Source organism: Telmatherina bonti (genome assembly GCF_933228915.1).
Source record: "Telmatherina bonti genome assembly, chromosome: 23".
In the NCBI taxonomy this organism is placed as follows: Eukaryota; Metazoa; Chordata; class Actinopteri; order Atheriniformes; family Telmatherinidae; genus Telmatherina; species Telmatherina bonti.
Window position 1 is genome coordinate 12,780,802 of NC_136632.1, and position 14,864 is coordinate 12,795,665.

The following is a 14,864-nucleotide window of genomic DNA, read 5'->3' on the forward strand; positions in this document are numbered from 1 at the left end:
GGCTGAGGCTCAGAAGAGTGTGTCTTTTTCTGTGGCAGTGGAGGAAATGATTCCTCTTTTTTGGCTTCACTGTAGATCACTTGGAATGTTTGACCTTTGAGGCCAATAGATATCGAGTTATCCGTACGGTTGACTAAAGACTGAGACTAGTACATCAAGCAACTAAAAAACTTGCTCCACAGCTGATTCTTCCTGTAAGTGCTGCACTTACTGAGCAGGTTGTGTACCCAGCATTAGAATATATTCAGATTATTACACATGTAGCCTGTTAAACCAGTTTAGAGTTAAGAGGAACTTTGTTAAGATGCAAAACTAGCCTTTTTAAGATTCACTAGAAACACAATATATATATACATATATATATATATATATATGTATATATATATATATTTTAAATTAGTCATGCTTTAAATATTTGCAGGGTCTAATGTATGAAATACTTAAAATTAAAGGTTTTTGTATTTAAAAGCAAAAACAGAATGGATTTTCTTTTCATTTCTAGATTCCTACTGTCTGCTGTACCCAGACACATCAGTCCCCCCCCCCCCCTTTTCTGCCTTTTTTGCTCTTTCAGCAGGGCAATCCTGCCTCAGTTCAGCTTCTCTTTTCAGCTCCTTCTCAGGTGTTGACCCACTTTCCGGCCTGCAAAAGACAGCATAAATGCACACCCCATCCTTTCAGTGTCCATTCACAGGTTCAGCTTTGTCATAGAAGAAAAAAAAAAGTCCTGGAAACAAGAAGCATGTCCATCATCCAGGCACCTGCTATTCCCTCTTCTCGTTCACGTTTCTCTCCTCACATCAGGTTTTCCTGTCCTCACTGACTCGAGTCTTTCGCTCCAAACAGCACCTGCTGCAACAACAGAAACCTGCCCCACCTGTTCTTGGGAGGAAGCTCAGCCTCCCAATTGCTGTTGGATTCTGGGAAATGAAGTTATTTTGCAAAGGACTCAGATAACCTCCTCAAACTTCACAAAAGCCTCTCAGAGAGTTACATTTCAAACAGCCATACATCTATATACGTTTTATTTAAAGCTGAGGTATCAAATGAATAAATAGGCTTACTATTAATATAAAAGAATAACTCTTCCATTACTTCACTAAAATCCAATTGCAGTTCCTCATACAGGACATAGTTAGTTCTTCTATCTGATAACAAGTTGTGAGCAGAAAGATAACAGCTTCTCATCTGATGCTTTGTTATGGGGGTTAGGTGTGTACGTGAACATTTATCCAAAAGATACAGCCTTACTGAGACTTACAATAGAGTTTCAGTGGCGCTATGTAACTACAGTAAAAATTGTACTTCCTGGTTCTTAAGTCTTGTAAAAATGTCCCCATTTTTATCCAACCATAAACAGGAAATGAACACACCCTTTTTTGCTGCATCAGACAACAGTTATTGGTTACACAGGAAGTAAAGGAAGTACCTTCTGTCAATTCTTATGTAACCAATCAGGAAAAAAGAAGAAGTCGAATGATTTTTACAAGGTCTTAACAAGTTTGAAACAAGTTCAAATAAACAATAACAATTTATTCTGCCATTTATTTAAAAAAAATAAAACCAAAATGGAGATGCATTGTGTGAACAGTTGGGTACATCTTACATTTCAAGAGTCTGTACCACCTTTTGTGATAACTTAAACAAGCAAATTACTTTGTGTATTATGTGATCCGTCATTGTAAAGAAATTTTAGTCTTTATTTCTTGACAATGTTGCCTGACTTTATTGAGATTTGCTAGCACTAGGTTGTGCAAAGGGATTTTGAAACTATCCACAGTATACACCAGCTATTCTAATAAAGATTTGTGGCTGTTTTCAGGATCACTGACTTGCTGCGTGACTCATGTTCAGCCACATCACAGCTGTCAGAGTTGTCTCACATTTGGCTCTAAAATATTTTGGCACAAATAGGGGTTCATGGTCACTTCAATGACTGAAGGTGACCAGGTCATGTATGCAAAAACAGCTCAAAGGCATCACCTTTACAGATACTAGTTCGAAAGGATCTTCACTACAAATAAAGTCAGGGTGGTGACTGAATAGCTGCTGCTGTGTCAGCCGCTCACCTGCCACACCTCCCATATCCACACCTTTAGTGGCTCAGCTTGTTCAGAACATTGCACTTTCTAACCTTGGGAGTATCAACTCCCAGAGTGTCGACTGTCTTGAATGGCTTCTACTTGTGAATTATCTGATGGATACCAAATGGTTTCAAATGGCCTAATTGGCATTTCTAGATTGATGGAGCTCATCAATTTCTTCTCTGAGTCTTTAAGTCTCTTGTGTCTTTCTTCCTTGGAATTGTGTTATAGCATGATTTAAATAAATTAAATAAAGAGAGAAATCATGTGGAAATGTAAAGAATAAAGATCAGAATAATCCTAAAAGACAGTTAGCAAGAGTTGGACTTCCTACTAAATGTAGGTCATAAGGAACTCCACCTCAATTAACAATGAACAAACACCAGCTATGGTAGGGCTAGTAAAGACATTGAAAGACAGTCTACTTTTAATATCTTAAATAATTACTTTTATTGAAGTAAAGGATCTGAACGTAGAGGATAAGAGGAATAGGACTAGTCTGCTTCTACTAATAAACACATTGTGAAAAATAAAACACATGAAAGAGTTTTCACTGCAGTTTTCACTGCACATGTCTTTGATGATCAAGCCATCATGACTGCAGAATACCAGCTGATTTAAAGTCATATTCAGGTTTTCTTCACAACTGTAGGATGCCACAGAGGATATATGATCAAATTCTGGCAGTCAGAGCTAAAAAAAAAAAAAAAAGCACAGGAGGAAAGCGAGGTTCTGCAAGCCACGCTCATGGAATAGCAAGTGTTGCTGGATTATGACTCATATGTCAGCAGATGCTAGGTTTGAATGTAAAAACACATGGGGCTGCAAAGATTTTAAAGTGGAAGGCCCTGCCCCAACTGGTGCTCGGATGAGGAAATAGTCTCCAAATCTATTAAAGCAATGCATAAGATGTAGAAGGCATAAAACCTGTATATCAAAAACTGTGTGAAGATAATGTCACTGTTTTTATTTTATGAATTTTTGCACACCTTTGGATACTTTATGTTCTTCACTTAAACGTCCTCAAAGTGCTTTTAACCCCTTCCCCAAACTGAACATTATCAGGGCATTGCAGCCCATTAGTCAAATGATGCTTTTTAGGGATTATAGCTTTAAAAGCGGTGTGTGTTTCAGTTCCACTCTTTCTGTAATCCTTGTTAATGCCCATGTCCATACACATAACACCCACCTATTTTGAATGACAGCCTTTCCTCGCGGCAAAGCCGAGCATCACCCTTGCGCATCTCAATTCCAATACTTTATCGCGTACGTGAACGCGCCACGGAGCCCACATCCAGCACATCACGGTGACGTCCTGTGCGCATCCAGTCTACAGATGCCCTTACAGCTTCAGCCGCAGCTTCACTGCTTTCTTCTTTTCTCCGTGTAAAGGACGTTTTTTTTTAAAGTCTGGAAAGAGCACTAGCGGCGCCGACATGCAGAAGAGTGCGGTGGTCGTGGTGGCGGAAAAAACGAGTCTGAAAAGGCCGTTCATTTTCGCAAACGCGGTTCATATGGTAGGTTTCTTTCAGCAGCTCCTAATGCAGTTTAATCGAATAGGCCCGTTTAATTGTGATTAACTGATTGATTTGCGTCCTAAAATCTCCCATTCGCCCTTCAACGAATCCCTCAAATTAGTTTATAAGACTACATAAGATTATCTTAGCTGCTGTAGTTGTCATTTTATTATTGTTTTATCCATTTTTGTGTTAAATTGCTGCATTTAAGTGTCATCTCTACTGGATATGTCAGCTATAACAGGTCTATATTATTTGTTCGTTTTCAGTTTACTAAAGAATAAGAATAAGCTGTGATTGATTTGAATGTTTTTGTGTTTCTCAGATGTGTCTGTCGGCCTTGTTTTGATTTAAGTGACACTGCGTTGTGCAGTAATGCGTGTTACTGCCTTCCATTCACTCTTATATGAGCCTCTGCTCCTTTAAGAAGTGACACCAGTGGGTTCAAAAATACTTAATATTCGAGATTTGACATTTCTGACCTGTTAAATAAAAGTCTAAGTCAGAAAAAGCTGGGGCATTATGGCAGTACCACATGACATGTAATAAATGGACAGTTTAATTTAAGTTAATAATACATAACTAAATGTTCTTTTAGGTTTGCAATACCTTGTTAAAGGGAAAAAGTCTTAATAACACCTTTAAAGAAATCATATTGAAGTGTGCAAAGTATGCAGCTTATAATTACATTTCCTTCCGCAGTGCATCTGAAGATGCACAATATTGCAGGTTGTGTTCCCATGTTTGCTTTTTCCACACAGTCTCTGTTTGGGACAGGTCAAGACGGCAGGCAGGGCAGTCCAGCACCTGCATCATCTTTTTTCCCCCTTCAGTCACGTCTAATGTGTGCAGAATAGTTGCTCTGAAGGCTGAAGTATGATGATGGCGATGATGATCAGTATTTTCAGTTGCGTTGACAAGACTAGCAAGAGTCACAACCTGGCTTTTAATCTTTTGTCTCGATCATCCATTTCTTCTAAAAGTGACCATAAAAACTCATTTCTGTATCTTCAATACATATTTTGACCATGTGTTGGTCTATTTTAGATTCTTCCAAGCCAGAGAATATATTACCTCCTCTGAATGAAGTCAACACAAGTGTTCCTTTTTGTGCTGTAAAGTTTTTATGTATTGTCCTGCTTGCCAAAGGTTACGCACAGTAAGTCCTTACCCAAGTGGTTCGTTGATTTATCAAACTAGAGGGAGTGCCATTTGAGGGATTTGACCATGCTGGTCAAGAGGAAATCACTTCTCCATACTTCCCAGAGTTCTGTGTTTTGTGATTGTATAATAAAGTACTTCAGATATTGCATTAATGCACAGCTCGCAGTTTGCTAACTTAAACATTGATTCTGTTCTTTTCTTCGAAGGCGCTGTGCTTCTTCATGCTGAGAATGACGGTGATTTGGCACAGAGACCTGATACAGACAGGGAAAGTAAGGTTGAATTTTTACATATACTTTTTAAAAAAAACACTGGATAGGCATAGTTTTGTGGGAAAATAAAACATTGTTGAGGAAGAAATGAGAATTATTAATCTTCACAGAAGACAGCTGAGGAATTATTAATGCTCATGTCCATCAATATTGTCTGAACGTGCCACAGCAGCAGGTTTTTATACAGCCGCTCTCTGGGAGAGGCTTCATATATTTAGTAGCACGGGTCTCGTGAAGTGTCCTTGGCCATGTGAGTTATCTTTCATGAGATTTTGCAGCGGACAGTGACCTTTGAGATATTTTCAGCCATGACTGCTGTGGCACAAAACAAAACACAACTGGTCTTTGTGAGTTTAGCGCATACATTTAATACGAGTGTGAACTTGCTCTTTAGATGGTGTCCAGCGTTTCTGTGGCGATGATGTACGTCATAGAGGTTGGCTGCCTGCTGCTTTCGGTACTCGGTGTCTTCGGAGCCTGCAAAGGAAAGAGATGGTGTTTGATCCTGGTAAAAAGAAAAAGAAAAACTCTGCTAAATGTGTTTGTTGGGTACATTTATGTGTAATATGTGTTTGAAAACAACAATAGCAAACTTTTGTTTCTGTGTGTGTGTGTGTGTGCGCACAGTATGCAGCTGGGATGGCGGCCGCTAGTCAAACAATCATTGTACGAACAGCACTAAGTTACCAGGATGTTTATGAGGTACGTCACTCGAATGGCTTGCTTTTATGAATTCAGCTTGTGTTGCTGTAGAAAATTGGATGTCATTATTCTTAATTTCCCCTTAGAAGCGCGTTGTTCGTGAGGAGTCCAAGCTGCTGGCCATGATGCCACTCAGTGGAACCAGCAAAGCTAACAGGACTCTACTGTATAGCATTCAAGAGGAAGTAAGCAGCTGTTATTTATGATTTCTTCTTTAAACTTTTCCATGCTACCATAGTTGATCTAGAAGCCATATTACACAAAGAACACATCAACACCCACTAAAATATTAGCAGGTGTGCAGGTCTTGATGTGTCACTATTTATTCCAACAACAAGGCTGCTGTTTTCTCTGCAAGTTGACCTGAGCTGTGGAGCTTCATTAAATAGAAGGTTTTGGAGGAACTACAGTGTCATACTGCTGAGCAGGCTCTTATTTCTGCAAAAGGTTCCTTCATAGGAAACACCTATGTGAGTCTCAGCTGAAGCTTGTCATCTGCTGGTGCTTTGGCATTAGAAAAATAAGCCAATAATAATTACTAGATTCCTGGAGGAGTGGGGGCATTAGGAAGCATGACTTGGCAATAAAACGCCCCTCACCTCCTCTATCTTCCTGCCTGTGACCCAACAAATTTATCATGTTGAAGTGTGACTCAACTTCTAATATGAACCTTGAAGAGACTTAGCAGAGGAGGATACACAGGTCCATCGTTTACACAGCTCTTTTCATCATTTAACCTTAAAAATAAAGGGTGGTGGGTCATGTTAAAAAGTGGGCCATTAACACTGTTAATGCACATCTGACTGATATGAACATGCCTACAGGCTGATAAAAACAAGGGACAGATGCTGCAGATGTGCCGCATGTGAGATGTAATTGACACTGGTTGTGTCAGTTACATCCTTGTTTAAGTGATGGCTCTTAAACAAGGATGTCAGCTTGCTGCATCTCTCCTTGTGCTTCTCTTTTTGCTTCACTACCCATGGGTGGCAGTTTTCTTTAGGGGATACTTTTTTCTTTCTTTTTTTTTGGATCAAATGGGGCAGAGAAATGTTGACTCCCACACTTTGGTGGAAGAGACCCTAAACAAAGCAAAGATGTAAGAACATAAAGACACTTCCTTTTGTTCCTTACATTTCCTATGTCTACATAGTTTTAAAAAATGTCCAAGACACCACTGGTAAAACATAAAAAAACAGATGAAACTTGATGTTTTTTTGTGTAGGGTACATGTTAATTGGTTACACACTAAGTTGAACAAGATGTGAGATTTTCACAGTGTGTTTCTTTACAATAAGGAGGAGGAAGCATGAAAAGGGACAAAAAAAAAAATCCAAACAAAGCAAAAGGTTTGGGTTAATAGTGAAGAAAAAATGAAATAATTTGGTCTTCTCCTATTTCTTTTTCTGGACTTTGTTGATAACATGATACATTTATGGAAAGGTGGTAGGAGGTGTTTATAAAGACATGGAAAGAAGAGCATCCTGAAATGAAAATCTGATCTCACACTAAGCTGTGATACATGTCTGTAGCACTGACACGGCGCCCTCAAGTTTAATAAATACTCGTTAATAAGTGATTTAAATATTTCATCTAATATAACTTTATTCCATTGTTATGATATATCACTTTGTTTTAAAGCTTTGTAATTAATAAGGGAGAAAAGTGTACCAAAGTTAATAATGTTCTTGTGCCTGACACTAACACAAATGTCTTCATATCATGGAGGAAAACTATTGAATATCAGAGCTTGAAGCCATAAGGAATTGTGAGATGGGATTATCTGCCATCTTTCATAAAGGATGGCTTTGCAAATCCAGCGCTTAAAGGAAATAATAAAGGAAACATTGCAGCTTCTTTTTGTACCATTTAAAAAATCGGAACAACTCTTATGTTTGTCATTTATGTACTTCTTGGTCATATCACTCAGATAGGAAGGCTCTAAAGCAAAATAACTCTCTAAAACCTTAATCTTTCTCTTTTAAAACCACTTTGGTTCTCATATCGTGGCCAAGCTACAGAATCAGCACCAACAGACGCTCAAGCAGGAGTGTCTTACAACTCAAGCTGCAGATCTTTTTATACTGCCCCCTAGTGGCAGCAAGCATCCACAACACATAGATCTGTGTTTGCAAAGCTTCAGAAGGCTGCACATAACAGAGGTAAAAATCACTAGTTCTGATGTCACAAGCCCATAACGTTTCCTTGCAGAGAAATGGCCTACATGTACAGAACAATCATATGTTTACTGGAAACAAGTTATATAATCATCCACACCTACAAATCCAGTCAGGATGCTGAGAAAACATGAGACTTTTGTACCTCAAAATGGTAGTAAGGATCAAAAATAAGCTTTGTGACTTGTGCTGGTGACAGTAAATAATTTTTAAACTTGATGAAGAGATCCATTGATATTTAAAATTACTCACTGGTTTTCAGACATTATCTTTTAATTAGACTTTGTGTATGTGCGTGTGTGTTTTATCTCTAGTTCGAATGCTGTGGTCTTATTGAAGGCTACAAGGACTGGGGCTCTACCATCCCTCCTTCCTGTAACTGTCACTATCCAGGAAAATGTGTAAGTTCCTTATCTTATATTAACTATTTAAGCATTGCTGTAAGGATAGCAGGTTATGAAGTGTAAATGCACCTTGTCTGTCAATCATAGAGACACTTCTGGGTGTTTTTCCTTTCATAATTTCGATTTTATTTTCATTCCTTTGGCTGTCAATGTAACAATGCAATTAATTTGTTGCAAAATGATCGGTGGTTGAAAAACTGGTTCATATGTGATGTAAAAAATGAAGACAGTGCGTAATTAAACATCAACATAACAAGCAGGACATTTAAGTGTATCGAAGTATCGTGCTAGGGATGAATAAATAAAATGGGTGCAGCTAAAAATAAAAATTTTCCACATGCAAACAAGTAGGATGAAATATAATCTGGCTTTATCTGAGAGGAATGGCAGACTGTTTTGCCTATAAATAACATCTGCACAGTATGAAAACAAAGAGGAAATGAATTGACTCTACAGTATCTAATAGCTGTTAACAATGTGGCCACAAATTACACAAATAATATAGTAATAACTAAAGTAAAACCAGGTTTTTAGTCACAATGAACTATCATTTGCATTTGTTTTAATGTTGTCATAATCTCTTATTTAACAGCCTTTTTGTTTCAACTCTTCTCAGATTCGACTAAGGGGAATTGCAACACTTGGAGCTCCAAAGAACCAGTATGTTTACCGAGAGGTAAAAGGAGCTTAATAAGTTTAAACAAAGAAAACTACATGTTTTAATGAGCTTCTATGTTTTGAATAACAGCAGTGAAGCAGCGTCTGCTTTGTGAAAACCGTTCATTTTATCAGTCACATCTTGCAAAGACTATATGAGATAATAGGGTGGTGTGTTATTCTGCTGAAAGCAGCCTTTCAAATAGGGTGACCTGTGTTTGAAACTGACCCTCACACCATTACACCTACATATCCAGTCTGATAAGTTTATACAAGGGAACATGTATCCATGATTTAATGCTGTTTACTCAAAAATTGACTGCACCATCTGAATATTGGGGCTGAAAAGACAAAGTTTCACTTAATTGCCATTTAACAGTGAGTAAGGAAAAGAGAGTATGGAAAATATTTGTATTTCCAGTCCTTTTTCTGTATTTTGTTTTCTGATCCTAGATAATATATGTGAACATAGTAGCTGTATGCAAATGATGAAAGAGAAAGCCATTGTATAGTAGCTTTTCACGTGGACCTAGCTAAGTTTTCAAGGTATATCATCCACTTGTATGTTAGAGCATCACCAAGTATTAGCTGCTATTTTACTGTAAATCAGAAAAAAATAACGTTGTGTTTGTTAAATAAATACAACATGAAATTAAGAACATTAACATGTAGGAAAATTATGACAGTCTGCCTTCTTTTTACTACCTGAGGTTTTTCCTCCTCCTGTCCACAGGAAATCTCTGGTGTTTTACAGGTCTGATTAAGTATTTTTACAGGTCAGATTAAGTATTTTTACTGGTGTGATTAAGTATAGAATAAAATATCGAGGAGCCAATTAACTGATCCACTCACTGTTCACTTGATGAGATCCATATTCTTAATTACATGTTAACACAAATAGAAAAGTAACCAATCCCATGGCAGCAACTCAATTTAGTTTTGTAGAGATGGTTGAAACGACTTGCTGAAGTGCAAATTGAGCATCTGAATAAGTAGGTAATTAAATATTGGTGACTTTTTATGTGGTATGCTTGTTGGTGCCAGATGGGCTGGTATGTGTATTTCAGAAAATGCTCATTTACTGGCATTTTTAGACACAAAAAGATTAAAATACTGAAAAAGATAAAACATCAAGGGAGTGGCATTTGTAAAGTGTGAATATGCCTTGATGTCAAAGGTGGGAGAAGAATGTGGAGACTGGTTTGAGCTAATAAAAAGGCAACAATAACTCAAATAGACCCATGTTAGACCTGAGGTATATGCAGAATACCATCTCTGAATGCAGCACTGGCACATGGACTAAAGCAATAGGACATTACATTAGGTGCTACTCGTGTCAGCTAAGAGGCAGAAAGCTGCTGCAGATCTAGCACTCACAAAACTTGTACAATAGAGGATTAGAAAAATGTTTCCTGGCCTTATGAGTCTCAATTTCAGCTGCATTATAGGGTCACACAATTTGGCATCAACATGAAAGCATGGATCTATCTAGTCTAGTATCTATGGTGGTGCTGTAATGGTGTGGATGATATTTTTTTGGCGCATCCTGGCCCCTTGGTACACCAAGCGGCAACCTCCGGCGGTTAAAAGTGAAGCCCATGCGGAAGTCCATAAAACTGCAGTTCCCCCTTTATCCTCTAGGGGCTGGCTCCAAAACATAGCAAATCCCCATAGACTCCCATGTTAAAAAGGCCAACTTCAGGACAGAAATAAACATGTTTACAGCCTGGTTCAAAAATCCATTTTTGGTTTATAGGTCAGGTTTACCTTATGACAACTGTGGGGGGAGTGAATTTTTTTCTAACTCGCCCGTTTGAAAGTAATTTAATCTCGAAGTTTGGCATATTTAGGGGTGTGTCCTTTTGATTGACAGGTACCAATCTCCAGCTTCAAGTAAGAAGAACGTAGAACAACCGTGGTTTTTAGCTGGTTAACAACATGACTTAGCTTTAGCCCGCTTACATCCGTTAGCTGGTTAGCTCCTGTTATCTCCGGGTTAGCTCGGTTAGCTTTTAGCTCATCCGCCATGTCAATCATCCGCCATGCCAATCATCACGGCTCCCCGCTCAGCTCCACCTCTTTGCCTGTATTTGTATTTTCCGAGCGAGATGACGCGCATGACGCTGCCAAGATGGCGACGGTAGGAACCGCCCACTGAGCTTCAATTCAGCTCTTCAGAAACCTATGGGTAACGTCACGGAGGCTCTGTCCATCTCTTTATATTCAGTCTATGCTTGGTACATGTTGTTGCTGGCCATCTCCGTCCTTTTATGAGGACAGTGTACCATTTTCTGATGGCTACTTCCATCAACATAATGCACCATGTCACCCAAACCAGTCCAGATAGGTGACTGCCCACCTTGAGTTTTCCTCTCCACTGTCGCCTCATGCATTCTCAGGATGAACGATTAGATCAAAGTCAAGATTCGATGCAGTCTGTTGGTTTCCCTCGTCTAGGCTATTTATTATGACTTGGCTTGAAGTAATGTGTCTGTAAAGTGCCCTGAGATGACATTGTTGTGTAGTGACACAATACAAATAAATCTGGATTGAAGTGAATCAACTCAAATCATTCCACTTTGGTTGTATCAAGTTATCTGAGTCACTGTTGGCTGTCTGGACGTATTTGCTTTTGGCAGTTTCTGTTGAACAGGTGTAACTAATAAAATGGCCCCTAAGTGCATTCCAGTAGGTGTAATGTGACACAGAGGGAGACAAAATGAACTACACCTCTAGATCAATTACCTTTTTAAACCTTTAAACCTCTGCCTGCTCTGTTTTCCCGCAGCCATGCCTACCCATTTATGTCTCTGAGCTGAAGCTGGCATTCTCCTTAGTAATGGGTATACAGTTCGGAAGCGGAGTGTTTTGGGTAAGTGTTCATTTTTCGATTCGATATTTCACAGCATTTTTTAAGAAGCGCCAACAATTTTTGATTTACATGTAGAGTTAATGGTCCTCTGCTAACCTCTGCTTCCATTTCCAGATTGTTTTACTTGTCATGAGCGTCAAGCTGATGGGCCAGATAAAGAGGAAGCAGGAGTTCCTGGCTCTTCTCCAGTCAAACAGATATGTTCCTGGTGCTTTCTAGTATTGCAATACAGTACGTTTTAATACACGCTTGACATTACTATCAAGCATACCTGGTTTGAATTTGCACACTATGCTGTATACCATAATCTGGCTATTTTGTGCTATGGCAATATATGTTATGATTTCTACATGTTTATGCATGTAACTGACGTTGAAAAGTAATCTACATGCATAGAGCCACATCCTAGTAGTATTTTAAGCCTTACTGCTGTAAAGAAAGAGGCTAGATAATAATCACGATTTCACATGATTTTGTCACAGTGGAAATGGTGCCCTTCATACATGTTGCTAAAATCCCATTTTTTTAAAGCATCTGTTGCTTTTTCTGGGATTGTGCCATGAGCTGCTTCATGTGTCTTTTTCTTATTCTTTCTTTTTCTCACTTCAAAGTCTTTTACAGACCCTAAAGCTGTATCCTAGAACATCTTTAGAGGAAAGTCTCACGATTCTTTACATGATATCTGCAACTCCAGAGTCCTTGTGCCACCATTTGGGCAAGATTTGAGGTGCATTTAATCATATGCCCATTTTTTTTCAAGTTTGCAATTAAAAAAGCCAACAAAACACTGCAAAAGTGAGCTAATCTACTCTACTGATGCTGACTCTCCTGTCCGTAAATTTATTTACACACAAATCTTACTAAGTAGGAATGTATGGAAATAATCTAGTGGCGCTGTAAATGTTGAGGCTGCAAGGAATACTGGTACAGGGTTATTTTCGTCTTTCCCTGAAGGAATCATGGAAGCCCCGTTCCTCAGCATTAGGAGACTTTGGACAGCTCTAACTGTGGCTGTTACCTTTTTTCTAGTGGAAAGAAGGAACTTCGTAATAAAAAAAAAAGGACTGTTAACCAGGACCAATGTTCTCCACTTCAAGCAAGCACAAGTATGTTCCACATCATTTGACCACTAGGGGGCACTGCACTAAGCAAACATTAGCTTTGCTAATAAATTGCTGATTTGTCTTCTTTCAACATGTAGTTACACCGTAAAATGCTAAACCGCTAAAAGTGAGCCAAATTGACATTGATTTTATCACAAAGTTCCAAATATCACAGTCATCATCACATTAGATGTAGCAACTTTAAATCATATATTCCACTACAGTCAATTAAAATTGCCACAAAATTAGCAGCCAAAAGTTACATATGCTATTTCCAAAGAGTGGGACAGAAAGCAGGGTTTTCTTCTTGTTCTGATCCATCTACAATGGTGAACCTGTCCCATAAATCTCTTGGCCCCCTCTTACTGTGGTCATTTTTGTTTTGCATTACCAGTTTTATCTCTGCAGCTAAGAGAGGCAACCAAGTCCTCGGAAAGAGAAGTGCAGTTTGATCCTTTTTATTGTGATAGCCATCCGCTGTAGTGTTATGCTCAGAGGAACAGCAGCTATTCTTTCTGGTGTAAGCTGAAGATATCTGACTTCCCGTTCCATGTTCCAGTCAAAGTTTGGGTGCAGATTCATTTAAAACCACTTCATACAGATCAAACCCATTCTTTAAACAGTGTTTTGGCCTCTTACATGTTTACAAACATGGAATCACACTTGGCTCAACCCTGTTCTTCAATCTTGTACTTGACTTTAATTTAAGCATCCAAACACACTAAAGCACTTTTTTTTTTTTTTTTGTCTTTTGATTCCAAAATTTCAATGATCAAAAAACCCTTAATTTTATTTATGAACAGATTTTTGCGTAACGCATCATTTCAACTTGCATTTTACTTTTTGTCCTAAGCACATACTGAATTTTCAGCAGTAGAGCAACCAATAAACTTTGAATATGCTAATTATTAATATTAATAACATTTATGTAACATCTTTCTTAAACAGTGTTTACAAAGTGCTTCTCTTGTGATATAATCGTTTATTAAGCAATGTATGTTCTTAAGTTAATAATCAGGTCTGACAAAGGAATGAGTCACATGTCGTACTGTGACAAGAGAATGTCTTGATTCCTTGTTATGCACATTGTATATATTTAAAAAGTCATGCATTCATTTTTCCTGGAAGCACACGCATTGAGTGACAAATCTGCATTGGTTTCCACTTGATGGAGAAAGGGGGAGGTGTTTTCTTTTTTTTTTTTTTGCACATTCAGTAGACATGCAGTAAAGACCATCACTTGTTTTAAATGTCAAGGTTTGGGACAACATTGGGACACTGCAGAGAGGTCGGGAGAGTCTCTTGCGGGAAAATGAGTCATCGATATTCTTGCAGAGACTGCAATGCTCCAGCTGATGCCACTGTCACCGAAGAAGCCTTTACATCACATCACTTCTGTTCTGACTTGCTGCATGAACTCCCTGCTGTTGAAATCTCTCCTTGACTTTTTAGAACATCGAATGAATTTCATCCAAAACAGCAGATCCAGTGTCTACCTGTGCACTTTAACCATTAATGCCTGATATACAGTATCTTCCTGCAAAGTATGGTATTTTCTTTTCTGTCACGCACAGTTTTTATTTATTTATGGGGTGAACTTGATGTAATATTTTGTAAATAGCAGGAATAAAAATGTTTCTTGTCTTAATTTCATTTGGAAGTTTCTTAGAATGTAGAACCTTGGTGCCACAGAGTATAAACATGACACTTAAGTTTTTTTTAGGTCTTAATCTGACCAGGTGGTGGAGACAGAGATAGTTATTACAATCCAGTAGTTTGATTTCCTTCAAGCCCAATATTATTTATGGTATTAGAGTAACTAATGTTTTTTTTTTTTTGTTTTTTTTTTTTTAAACAAATCAACTAAGAAGTCCGGTCTGGCATTAAAAATCAGAGTTAACAGATTACAGTA

General features: G+C 38.3%; 1 protein-coding gene across 1 annotated transcript; it reads left to right on the forward strand.

Moving 5' to 3' along the window:
- Positions 1 to 3,506: 3,506 nt before the first annotated feature.
- LOC306773288 (tetraspanin-8-like) lies at positions 3,507 to 12,068 on the forward strand (the record flags this gene model as incomplete). The annotated part of the gene is made up of 9 exons (XM_079263059.1): positions 3,507 to 3,601; positions 4,972 to 5,037; positions 5,432 to 5,545; positions 5,665 to 5,739; positions 5,826 to 5,924; positions 8,231 to 8,317; positions 8,937 to 8,996; positions 11,766 to 11,849; positions 11,964 to 12,068. The coding sequence occupies exons 1-9, from the start codon at positions 3,521 to 3,523 to the stop codon at positions 12,066 to 12,068; spliced, it is 771 nt and encodes a 256-aa protein (XP_079119185.1). The 5' UTR covers positions 3,507 to 3,520.
- Positions 12,069 to 14,864: the final 2,796 nt, after the last annotated feature.